The sequence below is a fragment of the Spea bombifrons genome, chromosome 4 (assembly GCF_027358695.1).
Source record: "Spea bombifrons isolate aSpeBom1 chromosome 4, aSpeBom1.2.pri, whole genome shotgun sequence".
In the NCBI taxonomy this organism is placed as follows: Eukaryota; Metazoa; Chordata; class Amphibia; order Anura; family Pelobatidae; genus Spea; species Spea bombifrons.
The window spans coordinates 103,474,230-103,496,874 of NC_071090.1; the positions used below are offsets into that span (position 1 = coordinate 103,474,230).

At 42.4% G+C, this 22,645-nt stretch overlaps 1 protein-coding gene and 3 non-coding genes across 4 annotated transcripts; 2 read left to right on the top strand and 2 right to left on the bottom strand.

Annotated features, from left to right (window-relative positions):
• Positions 1-138: 138 nt before the first annotated feature.
• TRNAM-CAU (transfer RNA methionine (anticodon CAU)) lies at positions 139-211 on the bottom strand. The gene has a single exon. It is a non-coding gene; the product is annotated as a tRNA-Met (tRNA).
• Positions 212-967: 756 nt separating this feature from the next.
• TRNAI-UAU (transfer RNA isoleucine (anticodon UAU)) lies at positions 968-1,060 on the top strand. Its single transcript is given in 2 exon segments — positions 968-1,005; positions 1,025-1,060. It is a non-coding gene; the product is annotated as a tRNA-Ile (tRNA).
• A 933-nt stretch (positions 1,061-1,993) lies between these two features.
• On the top strand, positions 1,994-2,086 carry TRNAI-UAU (transfer RNA isoleucine (anticodon UAU)). Its single transcript is given in 2 exon segments — positions 1,994-2,031; positions 2,051-2,086. It is a non-coding gene; the product is annotated as a tRNA-Ile (tRNA).
• A 1,148-nt stretch (positions 2,087-3,234) lies between these two features.
• ATP13A1 (ATPase 13A1) lies at positions 3,235-21,257 on the bottom strand. Its single transcript, XM_053463388.1, has 26 exons — positions 20,937-21,257; positions 19,634-19,723; positions 17,832-18,022; positions 17,241-17,313; positions 15,039-15,194; positions 14,672-14,741; positions 13,903-14,009; positions 13,233-13,362; positions 13,070-13,125; positions 12,758-12,884; positions 12,214-12,351; positions 11,740-11,860; positions 11,234-11,391; positions 10,236-10,411; positions 9,895-10,005; positions 9,535-9,660; positions 9,055-9,166; positions 8,331-8,530; positions 7,125-7,221; positions 6,827-7,008; positions 6,500-6,614; positions 5,825-6,021; positions 5,429-5,571; positions 4,880-4,991; positions 4,475-4,618; positions 3,235-3,617 (listed from the first exon to the last, which is right to left on the bottom strand). The coding sequence occupies exons 1-26, from the start codon at positions 21,216-21,218 to the stop codon at positions 3,507-3,509; spliced, it is 3,525 nt and encodes a 1,174-aa protein (XP_053319363.1). The 5' UTR covers positions 21,219-21,257; the 3' UTR covers positions 3,235-3,506.
• Between the last annotated feature and the right edge of the window lie 1,388 nt (positions 21,258-22,645).

Sequence of the window (22,645 nt, forward strand, 5' to 3'; positions counted from 1 at the left end):
AATTTTAGGATATGTTTTTTGCTTATATTTATAGCAACTGTTAATACCCACATATGAATATACTATTATATAGATATAATTAGCTATTAATAACATATGTATTAATACACAAAAGATTATAGAGTGCGAAAACGCAAGTGCCCCGTGTGAGGATCGAACTCACGACCTTCAGATTATGAGACTGACGCGCTACCTACTGCGCTAACGAGGCAGCTGTTGCAACAATTCTGTGAGTAATAGAAAGGGGAAGGTCTGTCATTCCATCCGACAAAGAGACCCCTGAGGTCCGGAAGAGCTTATGTAGCTCTGGGTTGGCCAAATAAAAGGTATAGGCGTCTTCTAAAATCTAAACCAAACTTTCCAAGCTCCACAAAAAAAGAGAGCAATCAAGATAGAGAAAAGTGTTGCCATCAAATGAGTTCTATGCTGAGGGTTGTTTTGATGAGTTGTTTTCAGCTAATTGGGTAACATTTTTGGACTAATTAATTTATTTAGCCTTCTGAGTGCCACTGTGCTCCCCAACAGTCATTCAGATTTACCAAGATGGCTTAAATGTAGCCTGTGGATTTATTTTTGTGATTCTTGCATTCGGATCAGACCTTGTCCTGATCTGTACTTCAACCACCATCATGCACAGCCATCTTAAAGGTAATGCGGTGCCAATTACAATACTTCATATACTGTGTAGGGGAACTAACAGGGCATTAAGTTCACATAATGGGGCTGAATGGCATGAGCTTTTGGTAAATAGAGAATATAAAGATCAGAAGTGCTGTGTATTATTTAGACATTTTTTGTATATTTCCATTCATTTAGTAATTGTAAACAGTTACTTACAGATGATGCTTAACAGTGTCTATATAATTCTCAGAGCACGAAGTGTCCAGATGATTGATCATGAATTACTAAGACTACATCATTAAAGGTCTATAATCGTATCAGGCTTTCTGCTCCAATCACGGCATGTGCTCCAGTGGCGCAATCGGTTAGCGCGCGGTACTTATATGACAGTAACTGATGAGCAATGCCGAGGTTGTGAGTTCGAGCCTCACCTGGAGCATGCTTTTATTCTCAGGGTTCAGATTACTTGATCACAAAGGAATAGTTTGTTGTCTCACACTGAAATGATTATTTATGGTAACAAAGAATGATCCTCCAAAACAAAAATCATTAGTGAGACAGTCCAAATGGGCAACTAACACTGAGACATTCTATTGTTTACCACAGATGGCATAAGGAGTCAGGGCATTTGGGTAGTATATTAGGCTAAGATAACTACAGCTAAGAGCTATAAAATATACAAATTAACAATATAAACCTGCACAAAAACAAGAGCTGTTTTTTTTTTAATATACATATATTCTTTAAAAAATTGGGTAACAGAAAGAAAAAAAAGGAATAATTTCCCTTTAAGCAAAATTGAGGGAAAAAACTTATTATGAAAAAGCTTTATCGTTTAGAGCCCTAAATGCTTCCATGTTTCGTGTGAGCCTAAGATATCAGAAGTTAATCGTGGCAGGACCTCTAAAGCACAGCTAATCCCCACACATAATTCTAGTAAACAGACCCTAAAGTGCGAAGTATTTCCAGAGATAATCAGTTTATCACTGAGGGCACACCGCAGTGAGCATCTGCAGTAAGGGCCAGCTAGGCCCGAATCACGCATAATTCATATGTTCTCACTGAATTAGTCATGTGTTATACTGGGCTGACTCAGCCCTTTCATGGAAGAGAATCCGAGGTTTGCCCTTCACAATGCACAGTGAATGAAGTGCTTTGAGAATTCAGTAGTTCTTGTGAGTTATTCAGCTATGATGTCCACAAAGAGATTTGCTGCTCCTTAGGTTCCAGCCCAACATGGCACTTCAATAAGACTCAAGAGATAGACCCCCAAACCTTTCCAGTGCATTTTTGTGTCAGGACTCTAAGAGGAACCCTCTTTGCTACAAGATATTGTTTAGCACACAGAATGGCTCTAAAAATCACGGCATGTGCTCCAGTGGCGCAATCGGTTAGCGCGCGGTACTTATATGACAGTAACTGATGAGCAATGCCGAGGTTGTGAGTTCGAGCCTCACCTGGAGCACGCTTTTATTCTCAGAATGGCTATAAAACATATTTAGATCAGCAGTCCACATTAGAGCTACTGCTGTGAATGCAAAGGGTGCAACGATACATAGGGTTGCCCCCTAAACCAAGAACGTGTTGCTGATTTGTACAGTTCTGGCTGGTTGTGTACATGAGAAACACCACCAACTGGTGGCTTTACATCTACCTCAAAGCTTTGATCACATGGAAACTGAAAACTTTGGGTTGGCTTCATAACACTAAATACCCAACATGACTCAAATAACTCCTTTATAATGTATCAACCCAAACTAGCAGATTTACACATAGGGACACGCTAATCTGCTGGTGTCACTCAAAACACCAGAACATACCACGGATTACGAGGAAATGTTACACTTGCTACCTGTGCTGAAAGATAACGACACAGAACTATAACGCAACCAATAAGCTAGTTATATGATGATACCGTTTTGGTCATGCCTAGTAATATATAAATTACAAAACGTCATTAACAGCACGGCCAGCATCAGAGATCATGGAACCTCAGAAATCCATAAAGGTCCACGTTTCAACCCAGGCTGGTGTTTATTTAAGAAGTGACCTCTGAGGTGTGACAGCTTGTGTGACTACATCTTTTTTTCTATCATGTTGTGATAAAAGGTAACAAAAGACATTTTGCAGAGAGCCTTAGAAAGCATAGTCAATCAGAAATCTAGTTTGTCGAATTTTGTGAATAACTTAATTTGTGTCATAATCAGGTAGACATTTTCTATTTCGCTCAAATTGTTCTTGTAGTAGAAAAGTAGAACAATCTCGCACATTTAGCACATGATTTTTTTTTTCCTCAAGACAAATAAAAACAAAAACTCCAAAACATTTTGGAAATGTAGTTAGAAGTCAAAAGCCACTAAAAGCACATCCACCCTCTTTATTACAGGGTCCATGTGCGTGTCCACAAGAGTGCTTGCGAAGAGCTGTGTCTCCAGGAGTGTCATGTATGGTCAGCCCACTCACGTCTATTCTTCACCAGTCTTAAGTGATTTGTGTTAAGTAAGTAAATACCAATTATACTCTCACCCCCCCAACAAAAAATACACAGTTATGAGATGAAAATGTGCATCATAATCGAGATATGAAAATATATATCAATGAAGAAAATAAATGTTTAAAATTCACCAATCTTGTTTATTTAACAAATGTTGGCGCTTTCCAAAAGCGAATTAGAGTAGAAAAAAAAAATTAGGATTCTGTTTGTCATGTCCCAAACATGTAGTTCAATGTTTCAAGTGTTGAGATGATTTTTGATTCCTCTCCATGTTGTGTCCCATCCTAATATTTCCTCCTTAAGGACGCATGCTGCCTTAGATAACCCGGGCTGGACATTGACACGATGTTCGTTTGACACTGCGGGCAGTTTCTGGGCCCTGTAGCCAGCTTCAGGAAGGCACTTTCAGTTTGGAGCTCCCCAGGAGGTATTGGAGAAGTCGGTCCACCAACCAAGCCGAGCAGAAATCCAGCACAAGAACTTTGACAATGACCATCTTAAACTGTGTGGAAAAGTTAAAAAGGACTATTCAACACTTAATCGTGCCATTAAAAAGCAAAGCAAGACATTCTACACATAAAACAGCTTTGTCACTAAGGAAATTCCTGGTCATGCCGGGGCGTTTAAAGCATAGTGCAATGAGAGGGGGGGAGAGAGAGGGGGGGGGGGGAGAGAGGGGGGGGGAGAGAGAGAGGGGGAGAGAGAGAGAGAGGGGGAGAGAGAGAGAGGGGAGAGGGGGAGAACAGAAAGAAAGTTGGAGAAGGAACTCCTGGTCATGCTGGGGCATTTAAAGCATAGTGCAATGAGAGAGGGAGAGAGAGGGGGGGGAACAGAAAGAAAACAAAGTTGGAGAAGGAACAGAGGTGGAAAAGAGAAGAGAGAGACTATATTGTATACATACAAGAGAGGGATCTACCCACAATTTTGTGGCAGGAGGCTTGTCAGCCTAGGAAGACTAGGCCAGTATAGGCCAAAGTAAAATAAAATCTTGCCTACAGAAAGCCTTGTTAAATCTCACCATTTGTGGCTTTGCATTGGTGAGTTTTACTGAATGTTTAGCTAAGAAGTCTTAAAGGGTTAACTGCTATAGAAACAGAGCCGTAAAAAATGTTTGTTACTGATTATAGGTCCTAAAGGTGCTGTTTCACCTATGGTCAGGCTAACACATCGCCATTTATTTTGCGTCAGCAGGCAGCTGCTGCACGATTTTTGTTCCTTTTAATGTAATTTCTACACTACTTTGCACATCTACAAAACCCATCACATTTGTAGGATCTGTATTAATTCCACAAAGCCGAACTTGCTCGCAAACCCAGTATCGGTATTTGTTGGAGCTTGAATACTGAAAGGACCCGTTACCTCGACAGGGATGTCCACCAGACCAAACTGCTCATTGAATTCTGGAGACGAGCCTGAAAGCAAACCCATAATAGCCAACGCAGAAATGATAATACTCCATAGTAAGGGCTTGTTTTCTCGCAGGCTTTCCATGAAAGGATGTCCCTAAAGGAAAAACAAAAAAAAGTACACATCAGCATACTATAAAGAAATGCGATTTTGACCTAGTAATATTTTGCCACCCATTAATAAGGTATAAATACTACAAAATATTGGTTCACCAACTAATAAACAATCACCAATCGTAATAAGTAGGGATTTTAATGGAATATCATTTAGAGTATATTTTTTACATGAGAGATGTGGCTATGGTCCCGACACCCTATTATCCAGTTGCAATCACAAATAAAAGTTTACAATGTTTACCTTGTAGTTGATGGCAAACGTGGCCATCTGCATCGCCATGGACATTATGTAAACCGTGCTGTTCACCAGATTCGGCTCAAATGCTTTGGACAGGTCCACAAACTCTTCTTTCCTAAGAATAAAATGAGCCTGTGATTACCGGCAGACCATAAAAACCACAGAGTAAACACAAAGGAACCAACCGACCTAACTATCTGAAGCTACCGATTCGTTGTAAATGAAGATAACGGCAAGCAGAAACGAGCCAATTAAGTCCCTTAATGTACTAAACAAATGTTGTTTGACTAAAGTGATGTGAATAATGGAAGAAATGCCATTTAGTTTCATTCGTTTTATGTTCTACCTGTAGTGGCTTCCTGTCTACGGAACATCTCATCATCACTTTATGACCTTATTTCATGCAAAGGTTTTAACAAAAGGTTGATTTGCCTGGAAGTCATGCATGAACATACCGGGTCATCAAATAAATTACAATCAAGCTTTTTTTTTGGGGGGGGGGGGGGGGCGGGACCCCCAGGTTGGTCATCACCGTTACAAATAGCATCTCACCTTGTATCAGTCCGTTCCAGAGCCCCTCGGTACAAATATATGAGGCTGAAGAAGTGGACAAGGAACTGCAGGAGCACCGTGAGGACCGTGTACAAATTGAAGATGTTTGGCAGGGGACGTTCAACGGAGAGGTATTTCAAAGGCTGCAAATGAAAAAAAAAAAAGAGGATGAATGGGACAAAGACGCATCTGCCCGTTTCCAAACCGTTTTACCCCGGGACACAGCAGTTCCTTGTCCCTAACGCAAAGCAAAGGGATTTGCTGGTAGGACTTCAGGTTCTAAATGATCAAAAGGCAGGACTGGGAGAGACTAAAAAATAGCATTTATGTCCTATTTCAGTTCTTTGACCGACATTTCTACCATTTCCGAAACTCAAGACCACTAGGCTTACGTACCTTGGAGCGTGAGATGAAGAGGAAGCAGCCGGCCAGGAGCAGCCCCTGAAGGGTCGCTTGGAAATCGCTGAACTTCACACCTTCCAGGTAAAGGACGCTTTGCCCGTAAGCCAAGATCAAGGCATTTAGTGCCAGTATTTTAAACATCTGCAGGGTTGTTACCAATGTACAACGGCCTTGCTTGATAACGTGACAAACTGCATAAAGAAAAAAAGTATATTAAACGTTATAGGTTTTGTTGCAGTGTGGCGTCTTTTCTGTCGTTCTGTCTTCGCTCACTCTCTCTCTCTGTGATGGAACCGGGGCTCTAGATGGCAATTCCCAGAGGACCTGTGAATAATATATATGAAGACGAGCAAGGATCTCTATTAAAGATCCCTTCTTTCCATTACACAACTATCTCTTTTTGGAGATAGAACCTGGAGCGATGGATGCATCACCACCCAGGGTAAGGCGGACAAGGGGAAAGGGGTGACAATTGCTTGATTTGAAAGTTTTAAGCAATGGCTTGAAGACTTTGTGTTTGCGCCCACCCAATGCTGAAAGGTGCCTGATGCGTGCGTGCATGCGCGCGCACACACACACACACGTGCACACACACACACGCGCACACACACACACGCGCACACACACACACAATTCCTTTCATCAGGGATTATGGAAGTCCATACTTACTGCATTGTATGGATGACAGTTTGGAAGTGAAAGGAGCTGCTATGCTGGCATCTCCAAGCTTCACCACTTGCACCTGATCTTCCTCCAACTCCTTGAGGACCTGGCTGATCCTCTCCTGGAAATAAGCAAGGGTACAATTTTAGACATGCTGTGTAACACAGAAGTTTGGGACCTTACACAGTATGCGAAGCACAGAAGGCCAAGACATTATATTAATATCTGACACTCAAAGCTTTACATTGTTCCATGGCCGGCAGGTTACCATTTTGCATGCGCGATATTCAAATACATACGCCCTCACGTTACCGCCGAATAAGGATCTCTCACCCTCTGGAGTGCATGTTGCTCTTCTCGTTGTGACATGATCCTATTCTTTGCAGCTCTGGATGTAGGTTTGATGGAGTTACTAGAGAAAGAAGGTCCGGTGGGCCGACAATCATTAGGTCCTTCTCTTGGTTTCTTTTTCCTCTCCGGCAGGCGTTCAGGTGCATTGGCGAGAAGTGCAACACCTAAAAAAAAAAAAAAAAAAGGTTAATATTACTGGCCATATTTCCAAGGGCATCAACCATAGATACCACAATAATTGCACCAGGTCATTTAACCCATTTAAGGCTTGTGTACTTACCAACATTGGCATGCTTTAAAGCTCCTACGTCATTTGTTCCGTCACCACACATCAGCGTGATGTATCCAAGCTCTTTTAAACTAGTAATCACAAATTCCTGTGTGTAGAAACAGAAAGAACAGCTATGCAACACGATAAACATTTTGAATTGTAATACGAGACAGACAGACTTGGGTGAGAAGACAATTCATAATTATTATGGTTTCACAACACATTTTTTTGTATACAGTCCCAGTGTTGATCACCGTGGTCCCTATTGTCTGCTTGTTCTCCATACTTATGTATACAATGCTTATTCACAGGGAGCCTTAACCCGAGTCCCCTGGGTGTTATGTACAAACATTAAAGGGTGATGAAATCACAAAAATGTACCAATTTGCAGAATAAAAGTCCCTTTTACATTGTCCCAATTGTTTGTTGTGTGCATCTACCAATTGGTTGACGCTGTGGGATAATATATAACTTTTCCGTTTTTGTTAGGAAGTGTGCATGCATATAACAAAGTGGGACGGTGGGCTGACAGGGCAGTGGAGGCTTCCTCTAGGGATATTGGCCAGTTAGAAGTTGTCACTGGTAAGCACTGGTTATGTAATGACAGGGTCAGGAGAGTTATTGTCCCAGTTTGGTTTTTTGATCCTGTAGCACCCAGAAGGATGCTTGCATGGACATAGGTACCCGGAGGCCAAGTCCAGTCTTTGAACAAGGCCAAGGGGTTCAAGGCTCTTCTCTCACAACTGACGTCCCACCAACCTCCAACTGATTTGAAGACACCTTAGTGAATGAACATCGCATTAAGACATCTCTTTAAAGGGGATATCCCATCCAAAACCAATAAGAGGTTAAAAACATTTTGTAAGGCACTTTGATCTCTAATCTGGTAAGGTCCCCAGTGACAAAGACCCGTTTGCTTACTGATATGGCAGAACATACTAAATGCTTCTACTTTTGGTCTTTCGTATGTCAAACGGTCCCCCAGAAGAACCTAGGATTCAGCCGTTTCTCCCAATGTAGTGTGATAAACACCAATTTCTTTCCATAACATATATCCATATATAAATTAAAAAGTGTTTAAAGGAGGAAACCGTGGGACTGTCTAGACAGGCTGAATTGTTCTTATCTGCCACCAAAAGTTATAAATAATTATATAGATATATAACGCATATATCACATATATAACAGATTTGGACAGTTTTATGGGATTTGTACCTTTTGCTTGGGTGCTACTCTCGCAAACACTTGGACATGTGGGATAAGCTGAGACAGCAGGTCTGGTTTGGTGGTTTGGAGATATGACAAGCCCTCTCCAGTGAGGCACAGGTAGTAGTTGGCAGTGAAGGCTTTCGGGGAATCGGGGATAGCGGGCAAAGAGATTGTGCCATCGATGGACTGCCACATCCAACGAGAATCTACAGCGAGAAAGAGTAAGACATGTTGGTGATATATCTGATACACTGGCAGAGGAGAAAGCCATATACATCTTACTTCAACAGGAACATGCAGTTATGGAACAATGTTGTGGCGGTACCCAGGGGAGTACCTCTGGACCCTTGGGAGGGAGAGCACTGCCAATGTATTGGGGAGTCTTGGGCAAAGAATTTACCAGCAGAAACAAGGGCAGTCTTTGCTAGCAGGCGATACCGTTTTATCGGACCAAAACAGATAAAGATGTAGAGTCACATAAGCTACCAGGACATCAGGTTTCTTTTTCATATAATGTAGACGAGACCTCTGAGGTTCTGAAAGTATGTAACGTACCTCTACTTTGTGTTCATCTAACAAACGGTATCACCTCCAATTAAAGACACAGCTGAAGCTATAACCATTTTTCTTACAAACAAACGTGTTATACGAACTACAGCATCAAACATCTTTTTTAATAATATCCAAGGAACACGGGTTTAGCAGGGTTTTTAGCATGTGGGTAACTGACCTTGCTTGTTGTGTGGAGGATGAAGTATCAACGTGTCCTGCTTCTCTATAAAGCTGAGCTCCTGCGCCACATGGCAGGCAGTTAGAGGATTGTCTCCAGTTATCATTACCACCTAGAAGATGAAACGCTTTATATTTCAGACAACTAAGCTTGAGAGAATTAGATGGCGGATTTGCACAAGCGGGACCCGGAACCTTCATATTCTGTTTGATGAGGAAGGAGAATAGAACCCCGTCCCCTCAAGGTCCATGCACTCTACTCCCAATCCTATAGCAATAGCTCAAACATCCCAGCCAATGCCATACGGGAGGTGCCACAAAGTCCCTCCGCAGCCGAAACACGCAGTGACAGGCCACACACCTTACCCTCAGTCTAATCACCATCCCAAGGCCACACAGACCTTCCTACTACAAGATAATGTTAAGGATATTCTGTAGGCATCTCTTATTCTAGAGCCCTGCAGGAAGTTACGTCTCTTACGTGGTGCGATGCATTTTGAATCTCTTTGATGACCGCTTTCGAGTCTGCTTTCAGAGGGCATGAGACCACAATGAAACCAGCAAACCTCAGATCGCACTCAAGGGTTTCGCGCTTCACTTCTCGGATCTAGTGGAAAACAAAGAAAATTTAGATTCCAAGACAGAAGTGGTAACAGAACATCAAATGCTAGAAGAACTGGGTTTGTCTAAAGAAGCGGTGAAAATCCCCTTCCAACTTGGGGATGGAAGACCAAAGATCTCCCCAGTAACTGGCCCATTGGACAGCGAGAGGTACTGCTGCCCTGAGACTGGAATGAAGTTACAGGAATTATAATGTCATTTTAACCACGCACGCTTTTACCTGTTGATGGGAGAGGTGTCCAAGTTCTTTGTACCCGAGAGCTAGAACCCTGGCTCCTTCTCTCGAAAATTCCGTGTGAACTTTGTTGTAGTATTCGGGACACTGAGAAAACTGATTTCACGAGAGAATATAAATTAGCAAACTGTGAGCTCCAGGCAACAACAGACTCTACAATGTGGCTTAGTGGCTATATTATTTGCACACGGAGATCCAAATCCGATCTGCAGACCGATGAAGGAAACAATTCATAAATTCTAGTAACAACAAAAATTGTTACTAAAAATGAGAAATCACCTAAGTTAAGGACAGAACTCGCCTAACAATCACTACGAGAGACCTACCATCTTCTGGAGCGTTTCCGGGGCTCCCTTCACAGTGGCCACACAGCACAGGTCTGTAGACCCCGGCCGCTCGTAGGAGGCCAGAACGGACATGCGCTTCAGGGAGCTGGCAAAATGGAACCGCTGGTGGATTTTCAGGCCCTGGGTTTTAATACTGCGCGGGAATACTTTTTCATCTGTTGAGAAATAAATAGACACGTTATCCTTTACTGAACAGTGCACTGCAAGATAATCCAGTCAATGAGAAAGTACATGAACTCTACAGTTCAAAAGTTTAATATGCCCTTGTTTTTGAAAGAAAAGCACACTTTGTCCATGAAATGGATGAGAAGTCCAGCGCAGACAGGGTTAATGTTGTACATGACTATTGTAGCTGGAAACAGAGACCCTTTATCACTCCCATCACACCTGCTTTCCAACGGCACAGTGTGTTCATTAATCTAAGTTTAGGTTTAAAAGGCTAATTGATCATTAGAAAAACATTTTGCGATTCAGCTCCAAACGTCCTTGTTCTCCACACCAAACCTTTAAAAGGTGGTGTTCATCTTACAATAGGCTTCCGTGCGATTACATTTACTTGTAATCACACAAGAACACATTCTCATGCATTTAAACGCACAAGACTTCCACCAAGGAGTACGGTACAATGCTGCCAATCCGTCTGCATTTATGAATATTGTTATCTTTAAAGGAATCCTCAGAACACTTCACACTAATTAAACATAATTGCAGTAAACATTTAATAAATATAGGAAATATTTGTTTTTTCAGCTCCCACGCTCCCCACACAGAATGATGGGCACATCCATAGTGCATAAAATATCAGTCGAAGATGCGCAGACGGGGACGTGAATCTTTGGTCAGATTCGGCCGATATTTTATGTAATATGGACGCGCCCAGCATGCTATATTTTGCATTGTTTTTCCATTTACTATATTCTGATTTGTGGTGTTTATTTTTATTTAATTACCATTAACATCCGATATGAACTAATTACCTTTGGTTAGAGCCCAGTCCACAGCAGTAAGCATTGCTTTCTCCAGAGGATCTCCAACCAACGTCCCATCATCCAACTGAACCAAAGAGTGACACGTGGCCACCACCCTGTGGGTATCGACGGGTATATCGGATATAGGTGTAATGTCCTTTCCGTCTCTACAGGGAAGAAAATGATTAACAAAAAAAAATGAAATAAAACATGTCTTAATAGGTACAAATCAGCAGTTTGTGATAAAACTGCAGAGTTACTTTTTATTTATAGGTTCCCTTTACCAAATTTTAAGCACCCAGTGTAGATCCTTCACTTAGCTTCAACAAACCAGGACAAATAAGGATCATTGGCAAGGCACAAAGAGGGTATCCCTCAACGCAGGAGGTTGGAAACACCAATTACATACCAACACTCAACATGTATAGCGAGAAGACTGAAACAATGGCACATGTATTTTTAGCTTCATTACCTAGGAGGTAAAAAAAGGTAAGACTAAAACAAAAGTGACTCACTTAAGTCCAGCTACACCACGCACCACAAGGCTATCGCTGGTTAAGGTGCCCGTCTTGTCGAAGCAGCAGATCTCCACCTTGCCAGCAAAGGGAATACGGAAAGGTTCGGTACAGTACACATCTGAAACGAGATGAGCCAGACACGGCACGTTTTGAAACGAGTCAAAAGATTTTGTGCTGAACCCTGGTGTTACTGTAAAGTTGTGCCCTTATCCCAATATTCATTAACCACAAATGCCTTTCGCCTTTGTAAACAAGAAGCAGGGCTGCTTCGAGGTAGGAATTAAAAACACAAATAAAAGGAAAAAAAATAGGGTTTAGGAATAATGTGAGAATGTCATTATTTTTAAGTAAACTGGCTCTGTTGAAGCACGTTTCTGTGTATAGGCATGCGCGGCACGGTTATTACGGGCAGCGGGTAAAAGCCTCCATAGGTTTTATCCAGTAGCAGTAAGGTTGGCGGGCAGTACTCACAGAGCTTTGCCAACGCTATGAGCGAGGTGTTAACCGCCAACGAAAGCTCAATCGGAAGTTCCGGAGGCACAACGGAGGTCAAGATCAACGTGCATTCCAAGAACAACTTGTAACGGTTTCTGCTGGGGTCTTTGGTGCCTGCAAACAAACGCATCAAGCAATGGTTGTAAACAGAATCAACTAACTGCTCCAAGGAAATAAATTCCTTAATATATACATATATATCTGCATTGTTCCAGTATGAGAACATGGCTGGTCAATACCAGTGTCTGTGCAATAAAATGCACAAGGCTTGTGGAAGTTACTGATGCCATCCGAGCATTTAGGGAAATGTCCTCCATAGAACCTGTTGCTGTCTACCACTGTGCAAGATGATCGTCAGCTATGTATGAATTATAACTTATAACAAGCCCTAAGAAAGAACCTGAGTCGACCCGGCAAATCTCAAACACTATTTTTGAAAGACAGTAGCAAATATTCATTAAGGAGATCTACGATTATGCTTAATCGAGACCCCCAGAGCAAGGCTGAACTCCAAAAGTACCTTCGATCCAGACATAGGAAGCCGCAGCGATGGCGAACACCAAGAGAAACAAGATGAAGACAAAGGTTTCCAAATTATTCGCAGTGACGCGCTTCACACCGAAGAGAATCGTGCGCAGAAGTTTACCCTTTAAAAAAAACAAAAAAAAAAACGAAGGCAAACATTCAGAATCTAAACCACTGAAATAACACAAAATTTAAACAAATCCAAAAAAAACGCAACTGAGAAAAAACAAACTACGTGTTTCCGACTAGTATCTATGAACATTCCTTTTAACGGATATCCCGCATCTAAATATTTTTTTTCTCTCACCTGTGAGGTATTAAATCCCGTTCTTAAGACATAGGCCACACACCCGTTGTCAAGAGCTGGTGGGGAAAGTGGAAGAACGGTGACTATACAGCCATCAGCACACACTCACTGACAGCAGCGCAGGAGAGATAAGCGGTCATTGCAGGGAAATGTCACGACTTACGTTTCAGTCCAGCAGTGGCCTTTTGAGGGGGGGTGTGCTGCACGACCTTAGTGCCCCCAAAGATGACGTGCAGCCTGGAGTCGGAGTTCATATCGAGCACGTGCTCTGGGTCCAAATCCTCAATAGGCTCCTGAACACAAAATACCATTATAATATTATATAGACAGTTTAACGCATCAGACAACAGCAGCAAAGAATAATGCACATTGCAGTACTAAAGAATTAAAATGAAATACTTGCCTATGGAAGAAGCTTTGGCTCCAGAGCTCTGGCTCCCAGTTTCCTCCATGGCCTGGAAGGTCTTACCCATAGCAGGGAAGCGCTCATTAAAATAACCGAGTGCCTTTGGCTCATGCGCATGGAGGGTCTTGTTTAGACTCCTCTGCCATGATTGCCAAGCCACCGCTGGAGCTGACGGGCGCTAAGTATATCACGTCAGGACATGCATTCAGCGGAACAGATCTTCTGCACGACAAACAGCTTGGTGGTGGGGAAAAGGGGCAAATGCATACATGGGGTATTCTGCTGAATAATTACATGGGACACCATGTAAATTTAAAGGGACCTCACCTCTCGCATGCATTAAAGTGCATGATTGGTGGACTGTCCCTTTAACATCCAAACCACTAATTAAAGAACTCCATCCCTTGGGTCCTTTAAGGGGTCTCACCTTCATCTGAGGAACAGACTCTCCAGTCAACATGGCTTCATCCACTATGCAGCGGCCACGAAGAAGCAGCACATCACAAGGTACCAAGTTCTCATTGACTGAACGCCCTGAGATGAAAATATTCAATTGAACATCAATTTATTCCTGCATAAAGCAGGCGATGCTTGGTTCTCACGGACCTTTATGAAGCCATCCGGTCAATGAGGAAACTTCCCTATCAAAATATTCACTTTTAATTATCTCATTTTTCTTGAATTCAAGCCCAATGTTATGCATCCAGTATTAGAAACTCAACCAAGTACTCCTGGGACATACATATTCCCCAAATAGTTGTCTAACCTATATCTACACATATGTTTCTAAATCAGAACCTGTGTTAATTATGACAAAACGCAATTTATAAACTTTTTGTGGCGAAAAGACCTCAAGAGATTTAAATGTTGCAAACAAAGTTTATCTCATTGTTGTAAAATTGGCACATATCCAATCTATGGTCTCTTAAGAAATCTAAGTAAACAGAGGCGGCAGGCCTGGCATTTTAAAGCCATTGGCCGCTTGATAACACATGTGCGGCTCACATTGCACGCGGCCGGGCATATCCAGCAGGAGCGACAGATACTACACGACCAGAACTGTAAAAGCGCTCTTTTTAGCACCCACTTATGGGTTACATGTGCCTTGGAATCAAGTTGCGCTAAGCCAAAATTCAACATTCTATTCATATCCCCCCCCCAGCATCAGAGCGGAAAAACTAAAACACTAAGGTTACCTATGGACACGATATCTCCTGGAATAATGTCATCGCTGGAGATCGGCCTCCACTTCCGATTTCTGTAAACCTAAAAAAAAAAAAAAAAAAATTTAAAAAAAATGCTCAAATCAGAGTGTGTTCACTTATCTGGCCCTGGAGTCTGTATAACAAGATGTCTTCCTGTGGTGAACAGAACAGGACCATACGGTGGTCACATGTGAAATTAAGTCATTGTCACCGTTTGGAGTTCATGGATAATGTACCAGACACGTCTCCTCATGCTTTACATAGTTGACCTTCACACATAATACAGATGGAGGGGTAGAATATTTCTGCCGTGAGGCCAGCCCTTAGAAATTGTAAACCAAAGCAGTTGCCTCCTCACCTGGATCAGATAAGGCTTGTTCCCCATCTTCCTGATTTCAGAGAGGTTTCTCATCTGTTGCTGAACCAAGGAGGCTTCAAATGCCACTAACATAAAGAGGGTGAACACGCTGTAATACCAGTACTCATCCAGACACCAGAGCCCCACGCAAAACACCTAGAAGGAACACAGAACACATCAATTCTGCTTCTTACTGAACATGCGTCAAGCCAAGAACCTGTGTGGAGCACTACGAAAGCTCCCTGTAGACCTTCCAAGTAGACATTCTCCTCGTTATTTAGGATTATGCTTGTACCCAGAGTTGGAGAACTGTATTGCACAAACACTCCAGGCAACACTATAACAATCTTAGGCGCCATGCCCCCCGACTCCAGGCTATATACAGGCTATAATGTGGAGTAACCCAGATTCAACCAGGGAACCTATCAATAAACATACGCGAGGAGAGAGAGCGAGGAGAGAGAGCGAGGAGAGAGAGCGAGGAGAGAGAGCACAGATTAAATTTAGTAGAGATCAGCTAGGCTGGTCAGCAGGTCATAAAAACTAAAGGGTTGGAATGATCCGGAACTCAGGTTTTCAACAACTGCTATTAATCACGAAGAATTATCCACACCTCATCTTATAGAGATGGACGTTTTCCAATTTAAAATGCACTGGAAGTGTTTACAGCCGAGTGCTGGTAAGGAAGACGCTAGTTCAAGGTCACCTTAGCCGTTTCCTTGGAAAATAAGGACATTTCTGGCTGTAACAATTTGAAAGAGTTTTCCAACGATCAGTTAGCCTTTTAAATTTAACTTGGATCAGCAAACACAGGAGTAATAAAGGAGTGCTTCTGTACGCCTATGAAGATATTCCATTAAAAATCAGCCAGTTCCAGCTACAATAGGTATTTAGAACATTAACCCCGTCTGCGCTGCATTTCTTATCCATTTCCTGTTTTGTTTCTTCTTTAATGGACAAAGCACTACATTAAAAAAACTGTCTTTTATGACCAAGTGGAAACATAATAAACAGGGACCGGAGTCACGGAGCAACTTTACAGCTAACAAAGCGGGTGGCAGCAAAACAGAAATTGAATCCAAGACACACAGAACTCGAATGCAAAAGAAAAAGAAAACATAACTGTAAATTATCAGCACTTTATATGAAGCCTACAAACATAATATTAAGAGATCAGGTATTGTACACCCAAAACTGGCTGCGAGTGGACTTTTGATAGAATATTTGTAATTTCTTCTTTTGTTCTGGTTTTCTACCATTGCAGATGCGCCCTAGGAAGTCAGCAGTGTGCAGGATATCATTAGGGTGCCGTAATTATTATTTATTGATTTATATAGCGCCATCATATTCCGCACGGAGCGGGTTTACTCCTGGCCACCGATGCCCAGAAAGCATATGACTGGGTCGATCTGAGTTTTGCGCTCCTGGTGCTAGAGAGACTGGGGTTCGGGGAGGGGGCAGGGATCCAAGCCATTTACTTGTAAAAGCCGCTCTTTGAGAAGTACAGACCCCCCCTTGAGATTTATGGGTAGCTGGGAGATAAGACTGGGAATAACCTGAATATGTCAATTGTCTATCTTGATAAGATCAATAAATATTGACTTACACAAAAAGGTGGAGGGCCCTGTTCAAGCCAGCTTATTCTTAAATAATCACTATACAGCTTGTCATCGATCCGTCTTCTAAGAAAGGAAGACCTGAATCCAAGTAAATTAATAATTGGTTTCAAACCTAACGTTTATTAGAATTTCCCTTCTAGCTAATATTTTTACCAATGTTACTTGGTCCTCTTTTTTTTTTTTAAGTACCCTCAAACTAAACTAAAGTATACAAACTACATTGCTGATTAGCCTACTCTAGACAGCATTTAAGGAGTATTGCATTGAAGCTCAAGTGGTCGCCTATATATATACACATTTTTAGCACTTTTGTTGAATCGCAATTTTTAAGTGCTTCTCTCCACTTTATGTTTCTTATGGATATTTTAACAGTTATTTTTTTGGAATTCCCCGTTTGATCCTTTTATTAAATAATGAACTGCCCCATGTGCAAGATAGGGTTGGTGCTCCAGATAACACGCATGCTTAAGTCATGTTGGGTCACTCAGGGACAACGTACTGAAGGCCACGCTGATAGACTGCTTCCCGTTTAAATGAGAGCGACCATTCCAATTTATCAATACCACAGTAGAAAGCGATTTACCTGGAAAACAAAGAAGGGCGCGATGGCTCTTTCCTTAAACAGATGCAAGAAATCAGGGACAACCATTTCAGCTCTGAAAAAAAAAGACATTTTACAGAAGAGTTGAGAGCACATCACCAAATAACACTACTAGTACCCATAATTCCTCTTGGCTACAGAAAGCTGTTCATTTCTTCCATATTTAAAGAAGAGGGTTATGTCCAATACTTTTTTGCAATAAACGATAATGCTAATTCATGCACACTGCACTCGCTAGTTCTTACCCCCAGATTCACGTGACAAGATATTCAGTAAGTGTTAAGTTCCAAAAGCTTGAAGCCATAAACACTGGCAAATCATTGAAAATAGTAATAAAAGTAAAAGTAATAAAATAAGATCTTACGAATCTAAGACAAACATTTGTTGAGAAGTCATGCATATACGTCTTGCATTCATTCATACATTTAGCCACATGCGTTTATTATGAAACTGCAGCTTAATATGTGGCTGGAGAATTAAACTACACAAAACCAAGCTTATAAATGAGCACTAAACAGGGGATAGCATATAGTTGTTTTTCTGTTAGTTATAGGAGCCAGTGAGTTCACATACTTGTTAGTTCCATATTTCTTCTCTGCCACTTTGATGTCTGCCTCCTCCAAGTATCCTTTCGCACTCTGGTAATAGGCCAGGGGACGCTCTACTGGAAACACAACAGGGAAGAAAGCCTTCTTCTCCTCCGCATCATAGGAATACTTGATCTTCTGGAACTCAAAGAAAATGGTCTCCTGGCCATCTTCTTGCTGGGGGATATAAAAAAAACAAACAAGAGTATGCAGTAATTTAGTTACAGAGTCAGACCATTGTAAAGACCAACTACGCCAAGCGATGTGGTGAAATGGTTAAAAGGCTTGCACTCTTATAACCGGTACACATTACACACTAGCTTACCTTATGGCCTTGGAGCAGGTTTTGTTTGCAGGCCGCGTCATTTTTAACTAAAGGTTATACGTTCATATTTTGGATTTTTAATCACTCATTGGAAAAAGGCTGATTTAAAGACGCCCTTCCACTGATTCTGCTAGAAATAAAACACCCAGGAAGCTGGGCATTAAAAACATTGTTCCTAGTACTGCTGAATGTTCAAACCATATTTAGATTTTTTATGGGGATCATGTGACACAAAATCAGGCACTGACAGCTTGTTTCCATAGAAACGAAAGCATCTTTGTTATGCGATTAAACCTTCAGAGCAAAGAATAAAATGACAGACCAAGTGTAGTCACTGAAACTAGAGAATGCAGGTTATGTTTTGCTTAAATGGAACAGCACTTGGGAAAATGTATATGAGAATGGATGACCGGTCTGGCCAAAAGCAAACCTAAACAAGCTTGTTTTAATTACGGCTTCCTCTATTTATCATTAAACATAAGAAACCCGCATCATCCCTGTCTGAACCGGTCTCATGTGAGGAGGCCCAGACAGCTGCACTGGAAATACCTGTTTATCCATATGGTTGCATGCTGAGGACATATGGAAAGCCAGGAAAAACACACACGAGACACTCTAGTACACTAGAAAGTACTAACAATCATGGCATATAAGGCTGAGTTGGTCCTAAGGGTGATGACATTCAGCTTAGTTATTCATGAAAGCCTTTGAAGGGCCAAGGACACTGTCCAAGGTCCCTCACAAACCGAACCATTTGGCCCCATCTAGTCTGCTAATTTTTCCCGCTTTAAAGACTATAACTTTAATCGGTCCATGTTCTCATCTTAGATTCAGGATAGCCATATGCCCAGGGGGCAGACTGGGGAAGAAAAGCGATTCTGCCGCTTTAAGGCCACTGGATGCATGCCAGGCTTTCACACGCGTACAACATGCGGCCGCACACTAAAGCACCAGGCGGCCACGTGAGGAACAACAGATGTAAGGGCCCCGTGATGTGGCACACGAGGCATTCCCAGCCAGATCGCCAGTACAGGCCAGCCTATCCCGATCCAACTCCCGTTTAAACTCCCCTATTGTTTATAATATACAGCGATTCACATCGGCAGGGTGTTTAATCAAAGTGATCATCATGATAACTTTATTTCAAGTAAAAATAAAAACGCTTGCTCCGGTCGGTGCGTCGCCAGCCACCTAGCTGTCAACTTGGCCTATGAGTGGGTGTTTGGGGGGTTCATTTCTTTCAAGGGGGGGGGCTCCTTTGATGTTTCGAAAGTGTAAATAAATAAATAACAAGATGTATGATCTAAATGGATCAGGCAAATCATGCTTTGCTTAATATACGGTATATCAAAGTTTCATATGGCAGGTGACAAATATACTAATATAATATTCCATTTGACGGGGATTACATAAATCAACCACTCGCTGCCACTTTTGTAATAACTCAATACCAAGTCGCTCACCTTCTCTCGGATAAGAGGTACTAACTCTGCAGATCCATTGTTCGGAGTGGGTACAACTTTGGCCAAGGTGGCTGTCTTTGTGTTTGAGTCCTGAAGAGGGGAAAAAACAGATCTGAATTATAATGAACAATGAATTTTTCATTTCATTTGTCACAGCAAGGAAGCTTCATCGTAAAGCACAGATTGCTTCCTGCACAATTACACGATACAGCAGAACGTCCGCCGACATCCTCCATCTCCAGGGGGAGAGTCTGGAAAGGCTCAAGCAGTCAGAGGCTCGGGGTCACTCATCTTTATGTATTGCCACAGCTACGTTATCATTACTAAACAGTATTCTGCATTTTTTAAAGAATTTGTTATGTTGTGAAAAAGGTCTACACACACACACATATATATATATATACACATATGTATACATATACATATATTTACAAATCCCTCTGTACATACAAAGTCAATGTAATAAAGTAAAAAATCTGGGATGCAAAGATACCCAATTTTGCTAATGCAACTTAACATAGAAGCAGTCAACAGGAGAAACACCAACCGTGTTTATCACTAAATATATATATATATATATATGCACAAAGCACGTTCCCAGTCTAAACCAGTCACACGCGAAGCAGTCCAGCCAACTGCGGTGGAAATACTCGATTGCCATATGGTCGCATGTTTAGGACACACAGAAGACTCTCAAAGGGAATGCTAAAGGCCGGCCATGAAGAACATCTTCCGAGACTCGCATCCATGCACCTTCACGATGTGACAAACCAGTAATAGTTACGTTCCACCAAGAAACCGTCCAATGTTCTCACGTACCAAACATCAAACAATCGATTCGCTGATGAGAGATCTGTGGTTTCAGGCCTATTGTTTTACTATTCATTATGAAGGGCCAACACTAGCAGGTCCCCCCCAGCAATAAGGGCTGAGTTATGCCCTGTGTCATGCATAGTTTAATGGTTAGTAGACTTTGAAGACATATTGATGATTTAACCAAATGTAGGTAAAGTCTGCAATATGTCACACAAAAGGAGTCCATAATCGAGCCAGGCTACAAAAAGATATACAGTGAAGTTTCATATTAGGTAATTAGATCACAGAGATGATCCAAATTGTAGATTATAATTTATTTCTTCACTAATCATGTAATTTTTGACGTCAGCAGATACTAGGACGGGTCCATAGCTGCTCCATAAAACTGCTGCACCTGTTGTGTGAGTGTCGTCCATTGATTAGCGCTTGATCTGTCACTGACGCCCCGGAACCCCTTCCCAAAAGACACGAGCCCCAAACCACTTACCTTCGTGCACGTGAAAACGCAGTGCGCGTGCACAGACCACAAACCGGTGAGCACGGTGAGCGCGTGCAAGACCCCGAGTGCTGCCAAAGCGAGGAGCCCGGCCTCCGGGTACTCAGACACCCCGTACACGGCAACCCATAGATACAGCCAAGCCGGGTACAGGAGTGCAAATGGCAACACTGTCCCCCTTAAAATATGGGGCCGGCGGCGGTAAAGGGTAACCGAGCGAACCAGCTCGTCCTGTGCCGGTACACCGTTGCCGTTCACACCAGCCGCCGCCATTGCCCCTGTCCCGACACTTCCGCCAGCGTCAGCGCTGGCCCTGGCAACACGAACATCCGCTTCCTTGTAGCAAAGAGACACACTTCCGAGTTCCTTGGTGCGGCGTTCTGTGGGTGACGTCACGGCACGCGCTTGAGCCAATAAGGGAGTTCGCAGCTCTGCTATTTCCTCATGCAGGCTTCTCTCAGCCTCAGTAATAATACTGTAAGAAACCAATGGTTTACGCTATGGGTAGTTCAGCGTTGTCACAAAACTACACTTCCTGTTATGCCGAGAGGTTTCATGGGACTTGTAGTTCTACAGCGGATGACTGCCCAAGTGCTTAACCATTTGAGTGCCAGTGGGCACGGTTTCCCCCCTAACTAGCATATTAGTTACAGCAGAGAAGAGAACAGGAACTGGACCCTGGAAGACAGCAACAACTGCAGTGGATGTGCCCTTTTACCCTGGTTACCCTTATAGTTTCATTAAATAAAAGTTGTGCTTTCCCCATGAAGCCAGAGGTACTCGTGCTTCCCAGTCGTTGTCTCGGAAACCTGTGATCCGTGCTCCAAGTGGTAAGGCCGAAGTGGAAGCCAAGTCCCATTCTTCATGTTCTTCCCTCCTAAACCGAAACCCAAGGAGGGACCGATCTAGGGTCTTTCCCCAAAGGAAAGGCCACTGAAGTCTTCAAGGTGGGGATTGGTGGCCAAAAAGCACAACTCACCACCCAGACCAAAAAGCTGGGTTATGTGAGTCCCAACTCCAATGTGGCTATAAAACATGTCAGAAGACACACATTCACAAAAACATAACAAGTGTGAAACCTGTGTATGTGCCATTACCAAAGCACCAACCTTCCAACGTGACAATGGTCAGAGCGCCTTCCTGCACTCAACATTGGGATATGGCTTTTTTTAAGTAGACACTGAGATGTCAACTCTAAGTGAGAGTTTCTATTGGCAGAGATCCCTAATATAGCCCATTCTGAAGTGAGTGAGTGTAATGCTAGCAATCTTGAGACTTATCATAGTCTACCTGGAACCAATAAATTTGGGTAGCTGGGCAAGACCATAAACTATGATAGCAGTTCACGTCCAAGTCAACAAATTTAAGACATTTTGGTCACACCCTGAAACCTGCTTGGTATTGTCTGTGATGTGACATGTATGAAACATGCAGCACCTTGAAGTAAGTTTTTATTTTTTAAAACAATGTCCATGCCACGTGTGCTACTTTAAGGACATCTGACACTTCAAAATCAGTCATACGTGTGATCCACTTGACCAACCCCCTCAATGGCCTGTCTACTGGAAAATGCTTTTTGGTAAAAAAAATCAAATAATTGTTGTGGTGTGGCTTTCAGGGCCAAATGATGCAATTGGTTCGCCCATGAAGGTCCACGAGTTTTATTTATAGTTTATGAAGGCGCTCTGATGTGACTTTGA